Source organism: Phyllostomus hastatus, unplaced genomic scaffold (genome assembly GCF_019186645.2).
Source record: "Phyllostomus hastatus isolate PE091 unplaced genomic scaffold, TTU_PhHast_1.1 phas_contig_1, whole genome shotgun sequence".
Taxonomy (NCBI): Eukaryota; Metazoa; Chordata; class Mammalia; order Chiroptera; family Phyllostomidae; genus Phyllostomus; species Phyllostomus hastatus.
This window is the reverse complement of record NW_025333498.1, coordinates 5721655-5741361: the sequence shown is the minus strand read 5'-3', so window position 1 is coordinate 5741361 and position 19707 is coordinate 5721655. Positions and strand designations below refer to the sequence as shown.

Below are 19707 nucleotides of genomic sequence, written 5' to 3'. Positions count from 1 at the left end.
TATCTTTTCCATGGACATCTAAAAGGAAAACAGCATCACTATCACCCATATAGAACTTCACCTTCAGGGTGAAGCAACCATGATTTTCTTTATAATGAATACCCAGTCCCATATATTGTTTTAAAGCATTTTATAACATGAAAATATCTCTATTGCCATTCAAGAATTATGAAAAGTTTTAATGCTTTGGACTGAAATATTTGCCTTTCACAATTTTCAGGGTCAACCTGGATTTCGAGGACCTGCTGGACCAAATGGCCTTCCAGGAGAAAAGGTAGAAAACTTGACTTTCTATTTTCATAAATGCTAGTACTGCAAATAGGCATATTCTTCTATATAGTTTCCCATAACTAAAACCTAAATATCTCCAAGAAATATAATAGAGTTTAAAAAATATTCCCAGTATAAAACAATGGCTCCAGCCCTTGACAAGCCATCTTTCTACCTTTGTAACTAAAGTCACTTAATCTCTATAAGAATCCTTTAACTTACCAGTCAGTTGGGAACTATTTATCTCAGCCTCATGCCTAAAAGTTCTTTGAACACTTTGTATAGCATACTTTCATATTGCTATGCAAATATGATTTCATGCCATCAAAGATATTTACCTTTATATTCATAGAAATATATTGTTAAGCCACTAAATATTGCTTTTTAAAACATGTGATGTTTATCAAAGTTGCCTCAAAATATTTCAAATATAACAATCCAATTTATAGTTAACAGTGATTTTATACTGAACATGTCAGCAACACATCTGCTCTTTATTTTTAAAGGTTTTATTTATTTATTTTTAGAGAGATGGGAAGGGAGGGAAAAAAAGAAGGAGAGAAACATGGATAAGCTAGAGATACACCAACTAGTGGCCTTTCACACACTCACTACTGGGGACCTGGCCTGCAATCCAGGCATGTGCACTGACTGGAAATTGAACTGGTGTTCATAGGCCAGCATTCAGTCCACTGAGCCACACCAACCAGGGCTGGCTAGCTCTTTTTAAGAGACCAAATGAAGTTCTCTAGTTGAAACCCAAATATTGTCAATATCTAGGTCAACAAAGGCTTTTTTGACATATTTGTTGATCCCTTTCACCATGTAGGGTCCCGCTGGGGAGCGCGGTAATCCAGGCCCCGCAGGGCCCAGAGGAGCTGCTGGAGAGCCTGGCCGAGATGGTGCCCCTGGACCTCAAGGAATGAGGGTAAAGAGAAACACTACTACTTATTAAGAAAAAAAAAGGCAAATTAAGAAGATTCAAAGTCATCTTAATCAGACTACACTTTTTATAGGCTCACAACAAAACAAAACAAAATTTTTAAGAAAACTTAAGCTAGTATAGATTTTAAAAAACAGAAAATAGAACACTTTGACTAAGACACTTTATTGAAAGGAAAAAATGTGCATATATAAGGCTTCTTATGTAAATGGAAATCTCAAAATTTTATAAATGGATATATGTTTTTTAAATTATTTTTAAAGTACCTGAATGACTTTCAATTTAGGGTATGCCCGGAAGCCCAGGAGGACCAGGCAGCGATGGAAAACCAGGGCCAGCCGTATGTATACTCTTAACATCTCATTTTACAAGCCCAGTGAATAATGGCATGCATGGTACCTCTCCTTGATGTACATTTTATAGCCTTGATATGCACATTATATATTTTTATCATATTTTATCAAACCTATATTAATATATTTTTTTTTCATTAGGGAAGTCCAGGAGAATCTGGTCGTGCAGGTCCTTCAGGCCCACCTGGTCCCCGGGGTCAGCCTGGTGTCATGGGCTTCCCTGGTCCTAAAGGAAATGATGTGAGCTCCTGCCTTTACTTCTTCAATAACTTTTTGACAGAAGGCCTTTTACTTTCCAAATGGGAGTACTGAAATGGTCAAAATTTGACCTGTGCTTCAAAGCACAGAAGAACATATGAAAATCAAAACACTATGGGAGAAGGGAGTTAAAAATATTTTTTGGTAGAGTTCTTGGGGAAAAGTGGCAACATTCATGTAAACCTAGTTTTAGAAAGCAGTTTTTGGTTATGAGTGTGTATGTGGTGTGTGTATAAGAGGCAGGTCAAAATTCTGAGGGAACAATATGATGAATTACATCCTTTTGAGAATTAGTAAATACTGGCCATGTTTTTAGGGTGCTCCTGGAAAAAATGGAGAACGAGGTAGCCCTGGAGGTCCTGGACCTCAGGTATGAACTTTCATCAACTTCTTTCTAACCTTAAAATACAGGCACTTATCTCCAACCCTATGGCTTTGCTCTACTTCCTTAACTGCTTTTCTGTTTAGGGTCTTCCTGGAAAGGGTGGTGAAAGTGGACCTCCAGGACCCGCTGGACCTTCTGTAGGTTTACTCACATAAATTGCACATGGAGGTGGGTGGGAGTAGGCAGAGGGACAACTTTGGGAATTACATAATCTCTGATACTATATCATATTAATTCATCGAAACAATTATTATGTTTGCTTATTTAGTTAACTAGCTAAATGCTGACATTAAGTAAAGTTTATGTTGTACATGTTTCTCTTGCATCGCTTCCACAGGCCAGACCCTACCCTTCTTTCACACGTTAATTTTTAAATCAAACAACTGGCCTGCTGAAATGAAAACTGTGCAAACTACGCATGAAAGTGTCTTATAATGGAGGAACTCATTACATTTTTCTACCTAGGGGCCGAGTGGTGACAAAGGGGAAGCAGGACCCCCGGGTCCACCAGGACCACAAGTAAGAACGTGTCATTTAAATTGTCATTGAGCATCTGCTTCTACCAGACAATTAAGTACTTCCCTTTGGTAGCTGTATTTGTTAATTTTTTGTGACCCCAGTAGATTGCAATTCATCTTAAACTTAAAAGTTCTGGATCTGTGTTCTACCCTGAAATACAGTGATAGACAATCAATACAGTGAATAGACAGGCATAATTAATAACTAAAAAATAAAGTTTATATAATTCTTTATGTTTACTCATATTTTCACTGATATTTAAATTTATATAGCTAAATCCATTTTACCATCATCATCAACTCATTTTATAGAAAGAAAGAATAGAAGGAAATGAACACTGGTTTGTTAGACATGGTTATCACATCTCTGTCATTGAATTTTGAGTGTCACAAGTTTTTTACCTCAGAAAAGACCATTGAAACCATTTTTTAATACTTCGAAGAGACAAATGAATGAGAGTTCTTTTGGAAGCAATATTTGAAGTAACTGCACACTACACATGTGATTCTTTGTAGGGCATACCTGGAACCAATGGTCCTCCAGGAGAAAACGGAAAACCTGGTGAACCAGTAAGTTGCATGTTATTTTTTCATAATTCATAAACCAAAAGAATAAATGGTAATTATTTATTAATTATTAATTTTTATTTTCTCATGCCATGGTGTCTGAATTTTAATATTTAGTTGTGAAATATTCATAAACAAAACAGAAAAATTATTCAATCATAACAATTACATTGTTTGAATTTTACCATAGAATAAAAGCAACTAAAGAAAGAGTACATGGCTTGCGATTTGACAAATTGTACATTATGAAAACAAGACAAATGTGTATTTCTTATATTTATATAATATGTATTCTGATATAGGCCTAATCATAGCATGTAAATCTCCTAGGGTCCAAAGGGTGAAGCTGGTGGACCTGGAACTCCAGGAGGCAAGGTAAATATTTTAATTTATTTTCTAATGTTTCAGCAAGTTATAGAACAATTGATTAGTGGCACATTTTTAGTATATTACATCAAAATGCTCTTTTTAAGAATAACAATATTGTAAATGTTTGATGAATACGCTTAGAATAACTCAAGACATTTTGAATACATTAAATTTGCTTCATTAGGAAAATCAAGTTCGCTGACATTAATAAACAATATAGAATCAGGGCCTGAAATTTCAAAGAAAAATCTTTCCAGTGCATTGATTTTATATTTTTTAAACAAACCTGTTTTGGTAGAAGAACCTTAAAAATTTGCTTTTGTGAAAAAAAATCATTATGATAGTTTCAAAGCTAATTCATCAGGTCAGGTATCAAAGTTTCCTTGTTTAGATTAACTTTACATTTTCAATTCCCACTCAGATGATCAAATGTCTTTTACTAAAAAATTCTAGCCCTGGCTGGCGTAGCTCAGTGGATTGAGCGCAGGCTGCGAACCAAAGTGTCCCAGGTTCGATTCCCAGCCAGGGTACATGCCTGGGTTGCAGGCCATAACCCCCAGCAACTGCACATTGATGTTTCTCTCTCTCTCTATCTCCCTCTCTTCCCTCTCTAAAAATAAATAAATAAAATCTAAAAAAAATTCCAAATGGTTCAAAAATATTATTTAGGAACCTGGTGGTCTGCATCAAAACAATACAATTTAGGGTGTTTGGGGTTTATTTTTAGCGTTGGGTTTTCTAACAGGAACATTACGCTTTCTTCCTCCAGGGTGATCCTGGTGCCCCTGGTGAACGAGGAGCTCCTGGATCACCAGGGGCCGCCGGACCTAAAGGTGCAAATGGTTCTCCTGGTCCTGCAGGAGCAAAGGTAAAATGCCACATAATTCAATTCACCTAGATTTTACAATGCAAAATGCATTGCATTTCCTTCTTGTGATTTACTATTTTTTTTTTTAATTTTAGGGTCCTGCTGGTGTTGCTGGGCCACCTGGTCCTCCTGGTAGTACTGGTCTGCAAGGGATGCCTGGAGATAAGGGAGGCGCTGGACCTCCTGGCCCAAAGGGTGACAAGGTACTGACTTACCTTTTATTAATTATGTAACAAAACAGACTTTGTAGACTACAGGGAAATACCACCACTAGAAAGCAATCTACTTTCCAAATTGGTGTTATTTTATAGTAAGTAAAAATTTTATGTATTCCTTGAGCAACTATTAATCAGAACATCTAATGTATTGCACATATCACAGCAAATCTTAAAGGTGGCTCATCTTCTTGGCAGATTTTCATTGAGGATACTCCTAAGCTGATGACATTGGCTTTTGTTTGACAGGGTGATCCAGGCAGTGCAGGTGCTGATGGTGCTCCCGGGAAAGATGGTCCAAGGGTGAGTACTCATTTTGGGGAGAAACATGACTTTTCTATATGTGACATACAATAGTTTCCTCACCTCAACTTCCATTTGTTCCCAAAACTTTTCATGGTACATTAAACCATACTTTGCTACCTTCTGGGCATTAAAAAGACCTAATGATTTGATAGTTAAAATTTCTGATTTATATCTCTTACTACTTGACAATTCAACCATGACCTGAGAATGGAAAATCCTCAAAGTATAACAAAGGTTACAAGCTAAAATCATACTGAGTCACTAAAATCCAAGGTAATCAATACTGCTCATGGAGGAACTTTTTGATTTTAAAAAACATTGCAATTCTGTGGTAAAGTCATACCATGAAATACTACTTAGCAGTGAAAAAGAAAGAACTATCAATATCTGCAGCCATTTATACAGACCTCAGGGGCATCATGCTGGAGTGGAGAAAAGTCAAATGAAAAAGATACAAACTGCATGATTCCATTCAGGTAGCATTGTGAACTAACATAACATAGAGATATAGAACAGCTTTATGGTTTCCAGGAGTTAGGAATGGGGGAGTGGGAGCAGGCTATAGCTGTAGCAAGGTAACAGGAGGGAGTTATATGATGATCATACCTTTTGAGTATCTTGATTATTGTGGTGGTCATGCAGGGCTACATGTGATAACATCACATAGAGTTATATACACAAATAGTGCTTGCATAACTGGAGAAACCTAAGTGCTATGGATTATACCAGTGTCAGTTTCTTGTTTTTGATATTGTGCTACAGTTGTGTGAGGTATAACATTATGGGAAGCTGGGAGAAAGGTGTACAGGATTTTCCTGTATGTTTCTTTGCAAACTTCTATGAATCTGCAACTATTTCAAAGTAAATGTTAGAAAAAACAAACATTATATTCAATTCTATTCACATTAGCAAACAACTTCTAGATCACAGGTGGCAAACACAAGACCCATGGGCTTAATCTGGCCCTCCACCTTCTTTTACCCCGCCCGGCACCTTGTCTCTACCCGACAGCAGCACTGAGCTCTTGCTTAACTGTTAAGGAGTAGTTACATTCATACAGTCCTAAAATTACATTCAGCCCTTCAAAGGCAACTGCGGGGCTGATGTGGACCCTGGTGAAAATGAGTTTGACACCCCTGTACTAGATATAGTCATATATACATAATAAGCATGCTAAATAAACATGACAACTTAAGCCATTACATAGATGATATATTTATTGGAGTTGCTTTGAAAAAAACTCATAAATACTTCACATTTGACAGACTAGATGAGTAAGCCATCATCTAATTTTTTAAAATAATCAAATCTTTTATTTATGTAAATAAGGAAAACTTTAATACTTGAAAATGTCAATTTGAAAACTTTATATGTGCAATGACATTTTGAGCAGTGAAATGACACATTTTGAATTATTAAGCAGTTGAATAAAGAAATGTATTTGAATTTTTAAGTTATGATAGTAAGATCTTACATCACATCTTATTTACTTCCTGCAATAGAAAGAAGAATGAATCAATAAATTTCCACTGAATCTTATAGTCCTTTAGAGTCATCCCACAGGATCTTATGTTTACTAAGCTCTGAAGATTAAGCACACTCTGAAGAAAGTATCATTCAAGTCATAAAAGAAACCATGTTTGTAGTTTATTAGATGAATAATATGTCTGTATGCTCTCTGATGGTTAATAGGAAAATAATGCTTTTATCTGCAAAATTAAAAATATATTTCTGTTTTCTCTAGGGTCTTGCTGGTCCCATTGGTTCCCCTGGCCCAAGTGGTCCGCCTGGAGATAAGGTAACACTTCACACTATTTAGAAACAAAAACAAAATTTCTTTGGCTTTTTGGATGATGGGAATATTATTTTTCATTTCTCTTTTAAAGGGTGAAAGTGGTTCCCCTGGACCTCCGGGTGTAGCTGGTCCTCGAGGTGGCCCTGTGAGTGTTAAAGACATTTTCAACATACTTTTCAACCCCACACAGGCAGCAAGTACTTACATTTAGTAACTCTACCTAGTAGCCCTGAGTTTCAATGATGGGATACTGTCTTTAGAAGTCATGTGACATTCAACAAGAGTTAAAGTTTTCAAATCCAAAATTCACAAGAAAAATGTTAAATCATGGCTTCTTTGTTAAATAATTTTGGAAAAAAATATAAAAATTGCTCAAGTAATATACATTGGTAAATGAGTCTTCTAAATCTATAGAATCTTTGCCTGAGGCTTCTTGTAGATCTACACTTCTCCACCTTCAAGGTCTGTGACTCAGAAGAGATATATAGTAAATGTTTTTAAGTAATTTTAGTGATTTATTGATTTCTCAGCCCTTTTACCATATCTTTAAAATCCTTACATATTTTAGAAGTTATACAGTTAAATGTGTTCAATACACCAGAATTCTCAAGCAAATGATATCATAGTCAGAGGCAGAAGGAATCAATGGTTCTGGTGTTGTTCACTATTAATTTTGTTCAGAAACTGAAAAGTCTTCAGATGGTAAACCACATTAGTTACGTTTGTACACTTTCCTCTTCAAGAAAAGATAAGATGATGCAGAGGATGATGTGTGGTCCCCGTGAGAACATATCTTCCTGTGCTTAACAAGGATATTTTTCCCTTCAGGGTGAGAGAGGTGAACCCGGGCCCCCAGGACCTGCGGGCTTCCCTGGTACTCCTGTAAGTATGAACATCAACTGATAAGGAGAAGGGATTGAGAACTACAAATTGGTAGTCACAAAACAGTCTCAGGAATGTAAAGCACAGCATAGGGAATACAGTAAAAAACATTGTAGTAACTCTGTATGGTGACAGGTAGATACTTAAACTATCAGGGGGAACACTTTGTAAAGTATATGACAGTCTAACCACTATGCTGCACACCTGAAACTAATACAGAATAATATTAAATGTAAACTGTAATTTAAAAATATATGTGTCCAGCCCAGAATCACTATCTTGCTGAAAAATGGCAGAAGTATAAATTAAGTCTGGACATTGCCCTGCCTCAGTCACTCATTCCCTATCTGGTTATTTTAGACACCCGCCCCCCCCCTTTTTCACTTTATCTCTCTTCTTACTCTTTAAAAGATGCAGATAAAAAATACTCGCCCTATCTTTATGCCAGAGTAATGAGGCTAACATGATACCACAGATCTAAAAGAACTCTGCAGTTTTAAAAGTTCTTTCATTATAAAATGGTACCATTTAAATTTAGCTCTAAACACCATCCTTCTCAAACAGTATCACTGGTGCTCACTTTCAACACATCCTCGGAGATACATTCTCCCTTATGACAAATAATAAACATACTCATGCTTTTTTGATAATATCCTTTCAAAATATAATCTTTATTATATATTTCTATATTTTTCCATTACTATTGAAAATATTCTTTTATCAGGGAAATATTTTGAATGACTTTGTTTTGCCATGTCTTTTAAGAGCCTTCTTTTCCGATTTTATTTCAGCATCTCTCTCCCTGAGTAATTCCATTTTCTGAATATAAGTAGTGATAAGCCAGTGCACTGTGTGATGCAGTCAGCTCACAGGCTGTTGTTTCTGAATGCAGGGACAGAATGGTGAGCCTGGTGCTAAAGGGGACAGAGGCGGTCCTGGTGAAAAAGGTGAAGGAGGCCCTCCTGGACCCATGGGACCCTCTGGAGGTTCTGGGCCTGCTGTAAGTGTTCTCTCTTTCTTGAAGGCTTCTAGTAGAAGGCGTTTAGTTTATCAAGAATTTAATATGTCATACTGTGGGAGCTTGACATGGTGACAAGTACAGTCTTCATAAGAATATTGTTCTGAGTTTGAAGCTTGGTTCAAACAGTCTAAATGTCATGTCGATCAACTCTTCATAGAGTTACTCTACTTTTTTGTTTTGGGAGATGATTTTGGTAGATGTTGTCACTTGTATTGTAGTTTTTTCCCCCTAGTTTTATTGACATATATTTGATAGACAATATTGTATTGTATTGAATATCCTTTTCACCTCAATTCCACATAGGGTCCTCCTGGTCCCCCAGGTGTCAAAGGTGAACGTGGCAGTCCTGGTGGTCCTGTAAGTACTAATCTTCTTAATTAACTATTATTGAAAAGAATTAATTAATATCAATCTGTATAAAAACTGCATTTAGAGCACTAGATCCCTAAATAGAGTATAAAGATTATAATTACTTACTCATATATGGGTTATATGTAAAGTCCAAGAGGAAAAATAAAGCACAAGTGACTCAGAGTAGAAGGCAGATCCTACTACATTTTTTGTACTTTGTTTCTAGTGGTTATTTGTTCTCCTTAGTTTTTGAAATTCAAAAATATGTTTTCATTTCACAGGGTGCTGCTGGATTCCCTGGTGGTCGTGGGCTTCCTGGTCCTCCTGGTAGTAGTGTAAGTACTTTTTAAATGAATTTTTTTTTTACCACATTCCAAAAAGAGCATTCATGTATGCACAGGATAAGAAACTACCCATTGCTATATTTCCTTGTATTAAATATTATATAAAGTTCTTTGAATGCAAGTAAAACAAGCAAGAAATATTTACTATTTTTATTATAAAATACTCAAATTTCAAACACATTTTATAGGGTAACCCAGGCCCCCCTGGTGTCAGTGGTGCTCCAGGCAAGGACGGACCCCCAGGCCCACCTGGTAGCAATGGTGCTCCTGGCATCCCTGGGAGTACTGGGCCAAAAGGTGATGCTGGTCCACCAGGTGAGAAGGGATCACCTGGTTCCCAGGGCCCTCCGGTGAGTAGATTTGTTTCTCTAATAATTGATGAAACTGTCTTCTTTTTCATCATAAATTCAATAGAGGAAAATACACTCACATAAAGAAGAACTGAAACTTCATTATCTGTCACAACAGGGAGCTCCAGGCCCACTTGGAATTGCAGGAATCACCGGAGCACGGGGCCTGGCAGGACCACCAGGCATGCCAGGTCCTAGAGGAAGTCCTGGCCCGCAAGGCATCAAGGTGAGTGTAGCTGTCCTTGTATCCCTGCACTCTTGTTTCTTTTGATAGCCTTGGGAGGTCACTTAGCTACAGCAAGTATGTAATGAACAAGTTTTCCTGTAATAAATGAAAATTCTTGATATTTTCACATTTTTGGAAAGATTGTAATGGTCACCATAAGTCTACAGTTTCATGATGGCTCATAGCCATTTTTTTCTTGTGACAGCCATGTCTGTTTCCACATCTCATGTGAGAATGCATTCTGAATAAGATAATCAGTGGAATTACTCAGCCCTTTGGTGTCCAGAGTCTCTGGTCAAGTTAGAAAACACAAGAAGCTTGCTTGTACAAAACTTTTCCCATCTGGTGGAGATAGTTTTAGGAGCAGATTCAATAAAAATTGACTCAAACAAGGATTTTCCTTGGTCTTAAGTTCTTTAAAAAATGTCTTTTATTTTTTACACAGGGTGAAAGTGGGAAACCAGGACCTAGTGGACAAAATGGAGAACGTGGTCCTCCTGGACCCCAGGGTCTTCCTGGTCTGTCTGGTACAGCTGGTGAACCTGGAAGAGATGTGAGTGATAGTTCTTAGGAACTATCTAATCAGCCAAGCAGTATCTGATAACTTATTTAAGCAAGAGTCAAATTGGGCCTTTATGGTTAAGAGTGTAAATATTGCCATATGCCAAAGTGCTCCTTTTTCTAATAATAGATACTCCTTCTATTATAACTTAGAATAACTGTAAATGTTCATGTTCATTAATATTTCTCAATGAATGATCATTCATGGAGAAGAATATAATCCCTAGCTAAATAAAGAAACAAGTTGGGTGTGGGGAGAGCCCCAATTTACAACATTCCTTCTGCGTGAAAATATACTACATGTTATTTGTGATTAGTCTTTCCTTAAATTGTAGGTTTCTCTTATGAGCTTGAATTAATTTTACTGAAGCTTTTATTATTATATCTCCCCTAAGGATCTCTTTTAGACATTTTAAAAAAATCATTTCTCCCTTTCTCACCTCGTGAAACTTGAGTACCGCAGATACACTGCATTTAGGCATTGCCACCCTTTGAAGGGCCACACCCATTTGTTGTATCTACAGTTTTTTATTCCCAAGAACCAATTCTTATCCTCTTTAGGATGACATTGTTTCCATTGAGATAGCATGGCTTAAATGGTAATTGAATACATCCAAAGAGGTTGATTTCATTTCTGCTTTTTCTTTCTTTAATCAGGGAAACCCTGGATCAGATGGTCTGCCAGGCCGTGATGGAACTCCGGGTACCAAGGTATAAAAAGACACATCTACAATAGGCTTATGCGATTAAAACAATAGCTGCTGATGGTATTTATTTTGGATCTGTGAATTTTCCCACAGGGTGATCGTGGTGAAAATGGCTCTCCTGGTGCCCCTGGAGCTCCTGGTCATCCAGGCCCACCTGGTCCTGTCGGTCCATCTGGAAAGAATGGTGATCGAGGAGAAAGTGTGAGTTCTAATAAGCACCATCCTTCTTTACTTGTCTACTTTCCTCAGTAAAGAGATTAGTAGGTAGAAGAAAGAATTTCATATCTTTCAACCTAAAGGTCTACTACACTTGTTTTACAGTTTTTATGCTAGTCATTCCATAGGCAACTGTGGTAGTAAAGCTATATGAGAAGTTTCTAGCAGTCGTCAATGAAGAATTCATTAGTCAAATTCAAAATGGTATTAATCAGACCAAGTGTACATTCACCAGGTAAATGTAAGGCCAGATTAATGGGACATTCTGAGCTGGTCTGTTTAGAGCCCCCAGCAAAGATATAAACATGGAAAGGACATTGAAGGAGAAAATAATAGTAATGTTCAGTAATAGTAGGCATATGCCCTCACAATGAAATTATTAACTTTTAAATCAAAAAAAGCTATATCAATAAACTAACAATTCCTTGTGTTATTTGTTTGTTAATTTTTCTTTTAGGGTCCTGCTGGCCCTGCTGGTGCTCCAGGTCCTGCTGGTGTCCGAGGTCCTCCTGTAAGTTGTTTTTTTTTTCCTCTTATTAATTCCTGAGAGAGAGGAAGGGAAGGAGAAAGAGAAAGAGAGAGAAACATTGATTGGTTGCCTCTTGCTAGTGCCCTAGTTGGGGACCAAACCCCCAACCCTGGCATGTACCCTGACTGGAAGTTGAACCCATGACCTTCCAGTTTGCAGAATGTCACCCTATGAACTGAGCCATAATGGCCAGGGCCTTTTTTTTTTTAACTCAATTCTACAATGTAGAAAATATTCTATTTTCTGGCATGTTTGAGAAAAGGGAATGCCAAAATACATCACTGGAACAGAATTTAAACTTTCCTTCAATTATATAGAATGCAATTCAGGACCCAAAAGTTCCTTGGGGCTGAGGATATGCACATGGATTATTGGGGTTTCATGCAGTTATCATCCCAGAATGAAAACAACCACAAGAACAATGTTTTATTGTTCCATGTACATAGTGTCTGTTGACAAAATTTCTAACTAATAGGATGTCAGAAAATAAACTTAATTGGTATAAATTCTATTTTGTTTTTCCAATGTGTATGTGTGGTTATGACCTTAATTTGAAACGTGTTTTTATAAAGGGTCCTCAAGGCCCACGAGGTGACAAAGGTGAAGCAGGTGAACGTGGTTCCACAGGCATCAAAGGACACCGAGGCTTCCCTGGTAGCCCAGGTGCCCCAGGTTCTCCAGTAAGTGCACCCATTCTGTTAGAATATCCCCTTCAAAGCATTTAAACAGATGAAACAAGCAAATTTTAGACACCAATTATATAAAATATTCATTTCTAAAAGTATATGCTAAAAGAGATGAGAAACGGATTCAAGGACTTATTTAAAATAGTAGTTGGCATGAGACAATGGGAGATTAAAAGAAAAGGAAATTATATTTTATCATGATCCCCATGTTTCTTGACCTGATCTTAAATGTACAGTTTCCTAATCTTCTTAAAATCTTCACTTATATTCACTCTTTCTATCCTTTCAGGGTGCTGCTGGTCACCAAGGTGCGGTTGGTAGTCCAGGACCTGCAGGCCCCAGAGTAAGTACCACAGAAAGGTATTGGAAGGTCCACATTTTTTCACTGTTTTCATGGGAGGAAGGTGTTCTAGCTCTGTGATATTATGATAATTTTTAGGGACCCGTTGGACCTAGTGGGCCCCCAGGCAAAGATGGAACCAGTGGACATCCAGGTCCCATTGGACCACCAGGGCCTCGAGGAAACAGAGGTGAAAGAGGATCTGAGGTAAAATATCACTTAGAAATATATGGATTTAATTTGCTATAATCTTCACATTTTTTGAAACATTTTGCAATATTCTCAAACTGAGAGTGAGATAAATGTAATGCAATCACCCAAGTTGATTTGGAATATGAACAATGACTTTAAGACATTCTCCACCACATGAAGACTTTCTCCAACACCCCATAACAACAAGGAGAAAAAAAAAACAACCTTTTTTTATAGTTTGATCAGATAGCAGTTATATCAAAATAAAGACATAAACCCATTTAACCAAATAAACTCTACCTGTGTTGATCTCACACTGGAGTCTCACAACTATGATAAACATAGTGATTTGCAAATACAGGGGTGGGTAAAAGTAGGTTTATAGTTGTTCGTAGGATACAGGTAAGGATTATTACAATAGGCTTATTAACTCTGCATGTTGCATCCTCACAACTATAATCCAGCTTTCATCCACCCAGTATGTAGTACATCCTACTTCTCAAATAGCCTCCATGATTCCTTTTTTGCTACTGATAACTTCATTCCTAATATCTTTCTATTCTACATCTTTGGGGTTCATGGAATAAAAACGATCACCCCAATAAGTCACACATGTGTCAGTTAAAACACAAATAAGTTAAATGATCAGCTCAAAAATACAAAGTTAATGACAAATCTGGAACTAGAATTCTTATGCTAACACAACATCCCCTGTGTCATAATACTGATCTCATTTATACAGAAGGAGTCATGATGGAGTAAAATGCTCTAACACCACTGATTCTTACAATGAATTTCACTGAATGAATGAAATGAAAGACTATTCATTGATAGACTACAATGAATAGCCTAACAATTCATAGTCTAACAATGAATTTCATGAGAATGAATTGTAGTCATTATGAATTTGTTATCATTTAATCACAAAACAGCTCAAATAATCCTCTATTAAAATAATTATGATGTCACAAGGTATTAGTTGTCTTTAATATCTTTTCCTTGGCTAACAACACATTCTTTTAGTGAAGACCAAACAAGTACACCTCAGTGATGTATGTTCTTCCCCTTCCTAGGGCGCCCCAGGAAACCCAGGACACCCAGGCCCTCCAGGACCACCTGGGGCCCCTGGTCCATGCTGTGGTGGTGTTGGGGCTGCTGCCATCGCTGGCATTGGAGGTGAAAAAGCTGGCTCATATTATGGAGATGACCCACTGGATCTCAAAATCAACACCGAAGAGATTATGACTTCACTCAAATCAGTCAGTGGACAAGTCGAAAGCCTCATCAGCCCTGATGGGTCTCGTAAAAACCCTGCTCGGAATTGCCGAGACCTGAAATTCTGTCATCCTGAACTCAAGAGTGGTATGTTGGTGAATATTTCAGACTTGTGGCCACAGAACTACAGAGAAAGATGCTTATATCAGTATTTAGGAAAAAGGAAAATATTACTATGAGTAGAAAATATTTTATAGCAGAAATAGTACCTAAAGAATGTTAGTTGTATGGAAATCACTTGACACATGAGAAGAAAACATGAACTTTGTAGGTGTTCTTAAAATGTAACATGAATAACTTGAAAATATTCTAAATGTTTCTACATTTAAAGACAGTTTTGTAGAAACTTTAATGAAACTCATAGTTTGGTGTATTTCTGTGTATCATCACAAATTTATTTGAGTGAGAAAGCAATGTTTATCACTGTGTTCTTAGGAACAAAAGTATGTAATTTTATGCAAACAAAGTTTGCAATTTATTGAAATATTCATTTATTACAATTTAATTTGTGTAATGAATCAAATTATTAAATTTTTCAAATTAAAAATGATTAAATAAAAATTTCAGAATATTATATGGGACTAAATCTAACATTATAAGAGTGTAGGGTTTTGCATATATGGGTTAATTCTTTCTAAAAGGCAAAATTATTTCAAGTTCTTAAATATGTTGACATGGAACATTGCCTTGGAGTCATTTCTAAAAATTACTTAAAAAGAAGAACAATCATCAATTATGGAGACTTTAAATTTAGACTTCTTGACATAAACCTACATTAGACAAAGAGTTTACATTAAGAAAAACCACATTAGATAGGTAGTCATCTTTTAAAAAAGAGAGAGATTTCAGTAAATACAATACATAATTAAAAGTTTTTGGCTTAATATATCTTCATTGTTCAATATCAAGATGCTATTTTGTACCTCAGTGCTTTCTAATTGTTGTATCTAACTGTTTTACCTCAATAATTTCAATCTAAAAGTTTCTCTGTTACACTATACTATAATATACAAATACACTAGTAGTCAACATTATGAATGTTTTACCAGGCAAACAAAATCATTCTGGTCCAGATTTCATTACAGGATTTTATAACCAATTTCCATTGTCTTTTTTTTGTGATCATTCAGGAGAATATTGGGTTGATCCTAACCAAGGTTGCAAGTTGGATGCTATTAAAGTGTTCTGTAATATGGAAACTGGGGAAACATGCATAAATGCCAGTCCTTTGAGTGTTCCGCGTAAGAACTGGTGGACAGATTCTGGTGCTGAGAAGAAACATGTTTGGTTTGGTGAAACCATGGATGGTGGTTTTCAGGTAAGAAAGAGTATACCAATTTTTTTTTAACTGAATCACCCTTATCTCGTGACTTTCTTGGTTTCAGCTATCTGTTCATCACACAGCAAAGTTAGTTAATCAATAAAGAGCCCAAATAATTTTATATATGCAGATGACTACTTATAACTTTCATAACTTGTCTCTCAAGAGCTAAGTTAGACTGAATTATTCATGTGACCACCTTTATTTCAAGTCTCAAAGACCTTTTACTCTAACATTTTATGTTATATGTGCAATAAAAACATGTTCATACAGTGACAGATGGTTAATTAACTTACCTTGGTGATCACATTGTGAGGTATACAAAAGTAGAATCCCTATTTATACATCTGAAATTAATATAATATTATGTGTCAACCATAAAAAAACTTTGCATATAAAATATTCCTATATAAAATATATGAACAACCTACATTACAATGACCAGACTATTCTGCACGAATCCCTTACATAGAGTTATAACTAATGCTTGATCAGTTTTATTTGTTTCCTATTACAGTTTAGCTATGGCAATCCTGAACTTCCTGAAGATATCCTTGATGTCCAGCTGGCATTCCTCCGACTTCTCTCCAGTCGGGCCTCCCAGAACATCACATATCACTGCAAGAATAGCATTGCGTACATGGACCATGCCAGTGGGAATGTGAAGAAAGCCCTGAGGCTGATGGGGTCGAATGAAGGTGAATTCAAGGCTGAAGGAAATAGCAAATTTACATACACAGTTCTGGAGGACGGTTGCACTGTAAGTAACAACATTTTTATAAGCATGGATCATAATGAGCTCAGCATGTCTGGTTTAATCACACTGTTTAGAAAAGAAAAAATAAAAATAATGTGGGTGAACAAATGAAAGCATTTGGTGCGAGTTATATAAAATCTACTGATTCATTGCAGGAAATGTTAAATATCACAAAAATAAATAAATTTTGTCAGCCAGGAGATAAAAAGCAGTTAAAGTGAAAACAATTGAAATTTAAATCCATAATATAAATGTTATCAGATAATTCGCATGGTTACTATACAGTCTACATAATAGCCATCGTAGGGACACAATCTAAAAATCTCTGCCTTCTTTTTTAACTTTTAAGGTTAACTTTAAATGCACTCTGTGTTATTATCATTTATGACAGAAGGGGAATTCACTTCTAATATTAACAAATTCTGTAGTGAAGGATCTTCCACTTCTTGGTAAATGAGCTATGTACTGTTAGCAATGGCCAGAACTAAGGCCTCTGAGAGTGCATTGGCCTATGATAATCTCCCTGCTGAGATTACCCTGAAGACCTACAAGGCTTTTCATAAACAATATGGACTATCCACAGGGAGGATGTAGTTTTGAAATGGAATGGACCTCATGTGTATGGAAGATAGCATGGCAAAGTTGGTAACTTCCTTCAAGCAAGTTAAAAATAAAAAATGTGGTCCATCACAGCAATGTCTAAGCACAGTCATGTATCACATAATGACATTTGGGTCAATTATGGACCACATATATGACAGTGTTCCATAAGATTATAATGGTGCCAAAAACTTCTATCACCTACTGACATGGTAGCCATCATAAGGTCAAAGCACAAGGCATTACTCACATGTTTGTGGTGATGCTGGTATAAACAAACCTACTGCACTGCCAGTTCTAGAAAAGTATAGTACATACAATAATGTAGAGTCAGTACTTACTACTTGACAATGATAGTAAATGACTGTGTTACTGGTTTATATATTTACTCTACCTTACTTTTTATTGTTATTTTGGAGTGTACTCTTTCTACTTACAAAAAAAATTGCCATTAAGACAGTATGCTGTTTATGCTGGCAGCAACCTCATACATCTCTTGTTTACCACATCTGTTGGTTGTATGGTTTTCCCTTGTACTTGATTTAATTTCATGTTGTTTTGTACAGTAGCATGTTGTACAGGCTTGTAGCCTAGGAGCAATAGACCATACCATGTATCCTCGCTGTGCAGTAGGCTATTCCATCTCAGTTGGTGTAAGTGAATACTATGATGTTCACACAATGAAATCATTGGACGCACTTCTTAGAAGGGAGTAAAGCAGCATATGAATGTAATTGTAATGTCATGATCACTTACATAATTTTGCTCTTTTTCACAGAAACACACTGGGGAATGGGGCAAAACAGTCTTTGAATATCGAACACGCAAGGCTGTGAGACTACCTATTGTAGATATCGCGCCATATGATGTTGGTGGTCCTGATCAAGAATTCGGCGTGGACATTGGCCCTGTCTGCTTTTTATAAACCAAACTCTATCTAAAATCCCAGCAAAAAATTTCACACTCCATATGTGTTCCTCTTGTTCTAATCTTGTCAACCAGTACAAGTGACCAACTAAATTCCAGTTATTTATTTCCAAAATTTTTGGAAAAAGTGTAATTTGACAAAAAGGATACTTTTTTTATTTTTGCTGTTACACCAAATACAGTTCAAATGCTTTTTGTTCTATTTTTTTAAAAATTTCAATTTCAAAATGTCTCAATGGTGCTATAATAAATAAACTTCAACACTCTTATGATTATACTGAGTTACATTCTTTGAATCCCAGCCCATTTGCAGAGCGATGACTATGCTTACCATTAAAAGACAACCTTTCTTTCTGAAACAGTCAAACATGAGATTTGAAAAGACCTCCCTGTTTCAACTACCTCAACCTGGTCAGAAACACAGATGAATTCTCTAAGTTTCAGAAGATGAAAAAATTGTACAAATTGGTAAAACTTAAGAATTTCATCAATTTATTTCCTAAAATATTTGTTTTAAAAAAGTAGAGTGTAGTGAAAGAATTTAAAGAAATAGTTTAAAATCACAATTATTTTAACCTTGGATATCAACTGCTTTTAAAGGTGCTTTTCTCTTTTCTTGTCATTGCTAAAATTGTCAAGATTACCAATATTTGGGAAGACTTTAAAGACATATCTTATGGTGCTAATGTACTTTCACTTTTAAAACTCTAGGTCAGAATTGTTGCCTTTCATTCAAAACACCAAATGCACACCGTCTGTACATGTCTCCTCTCAAAAAGATTTACTGGCATGTCACTTCAGAGGACTCTGTCCTTCATCATGTAAAAGTCAACAACAACAACAAAAAAACAAATTATGGGGCTGATTTGTCACAATAACACAGGGAATGTATTGAAATTTAACTTTGTAAGCTTGTATGTGGTTGTTGATCTTTTTTTTCCTTACAGACACCCATAATAAAATGTCATGATGAAACATTTCTGGCTTTTGTCACTTTTCATAAATATAACAAATGTATGCTTGTACTCAGGATTTCTAGTGATGTTCTGCAAAAAGGAATATTAAACTCTAACTCTCTGACTTAATAAGGCAATAGCTTTCAGAAACACGGTATTAGTTAATATAACCTATGTTCAGTGCAGAGATAATGCCCAGTGGGGAATATTGCAGATATTTAGATTATATTTAGTAGAACCCCTGAGGCATATTGAAAATGGAATTGGCTCATTCTGTTTGAGTCAATCCCTGGAAATAGTAACATCATAAATCAGATTGCATCCAGTGTGGACGTAATCAGGGAGGAAGATGCTGGTAATTTATAAGGATGTAAGGAGAATTGGAAAAACAGACATTAAGAATAATTGCAAGTTTAGGCTTTTTGTATCACCTTTGCATACTGCCTCTTTGCCCTCTTTAGCCAGCCCCTTCTCTACCACTGAGTTCTTATTTTTTTAGTTACTATAAAGAAAAATAGTATTACCTTGCACATTTGGCTTTATAGTTTGAAATTTGCTCACTGTGTATGGGTTATAAAAATTACACTTTCAAAAATAAAAATTTTATCATTCAAATGTC

At 36.1% G+C, this 19707-nt stretch overlaps 1 protein-coding gene across 1 annotated transcript in view; it reads left to right on the top strand.

Moving 5' to 3' along the window:
• The window catches only part of COL3A1 (collagen type III alpha 1 chain), a 40383-nt gene extending 21274 nt beyond the window's left edge, over window positions 1-19109 (top strand). The window contains exons 21-51 of the mRNA XM_045846260.1: window positions 221-274; window positions 1100-1198; window positions 1500-1553; window positions 1708-1806; window positions 2141-2194; window positions 2293-2346; window positions 2675-2728; window positions 3244-3297; window positions 3625-3669; window positions 4433-4531; window positions 4627-4734; window positions 4996-5049; window positions 6797-6850; window positions 6939-6992; window positions 7676-7729; window positions 8622-8729; window positions 9054-9107; window positions 9383-9436; window positions 9634-9795; window positions 9914-10021; window positions 10467-10574; window positions 11240-11293; window positions 11383-11490; window positions 11963-12016; window positions 12607-12714; window positions 13010-13063; window positions 13160-13267; window positions 14326-14614; window positions 15658-15845; window positions 16366-16608; window positions 17984-19109. Of these exons, the coding sequence (XP_045702216.1) occupies window positions 221-274; window positions 1100-1198; window positions 1500-1553; window positions 1708-1806; window positions 2141-2194; window positions 2293-2346; window positions 2675-2728; window positions 3244-3297; window positions 3625-3669; window positions 4433-4531; window positions 4627-4734; window positions 4996-5049; window positions 6797-6850; window positions 6939-6992; window positions 7676-7729; window positions 8622-8729; window positions 9054-9107; window positions 9383-9436; window positions 9634-9795; window positions 9914-10021; window positions 10467-10574; window positions 11240-11293; window positions 11383-11490; window positions 11963-12016; window positions 12607-12714; window positions 13010-13063; window positions 13160-13267; window positions 14326-14614; window positions 15658-15845; window positions 16366-16608; window positions 17984-18130 (2937 nt within the window). The 3' untranslated portion in view covers window positions 18131-19109. The remainder of the gene's footprint in view (window positions 1-220; window positions 275-1099; window positions 1199-1499; window positions 1554-1707; window positions 1807-2140; window positions 2195-2292; window positions 2347-2674; window positions 2729-3243; window positions 3298-3624; window positions 3670-4432; window positions 4532-4626; window positions 4735-4995; window positions 5050-6796; window positions 6851-6938; window positions 6993-7675; window positions 7730-8621; window positions 8730-9053; window positions 9108-9382; window positions 9437-9633; window positions 9796-9913; window positions 10022-10466; window positions 10575-11239; window positions 11294-11382; window positions 11491-11962; window positions 12017-12606; window positions 12715-13009; window positions 13064-13159; window positions 13268-14325; window positions 14615-15657; window positions 15846-16365; window positions 16609-17983) is intronic.
• The last annotated feature ends 598 nt before the right edge of the window (window positions 19110-19707 follow it).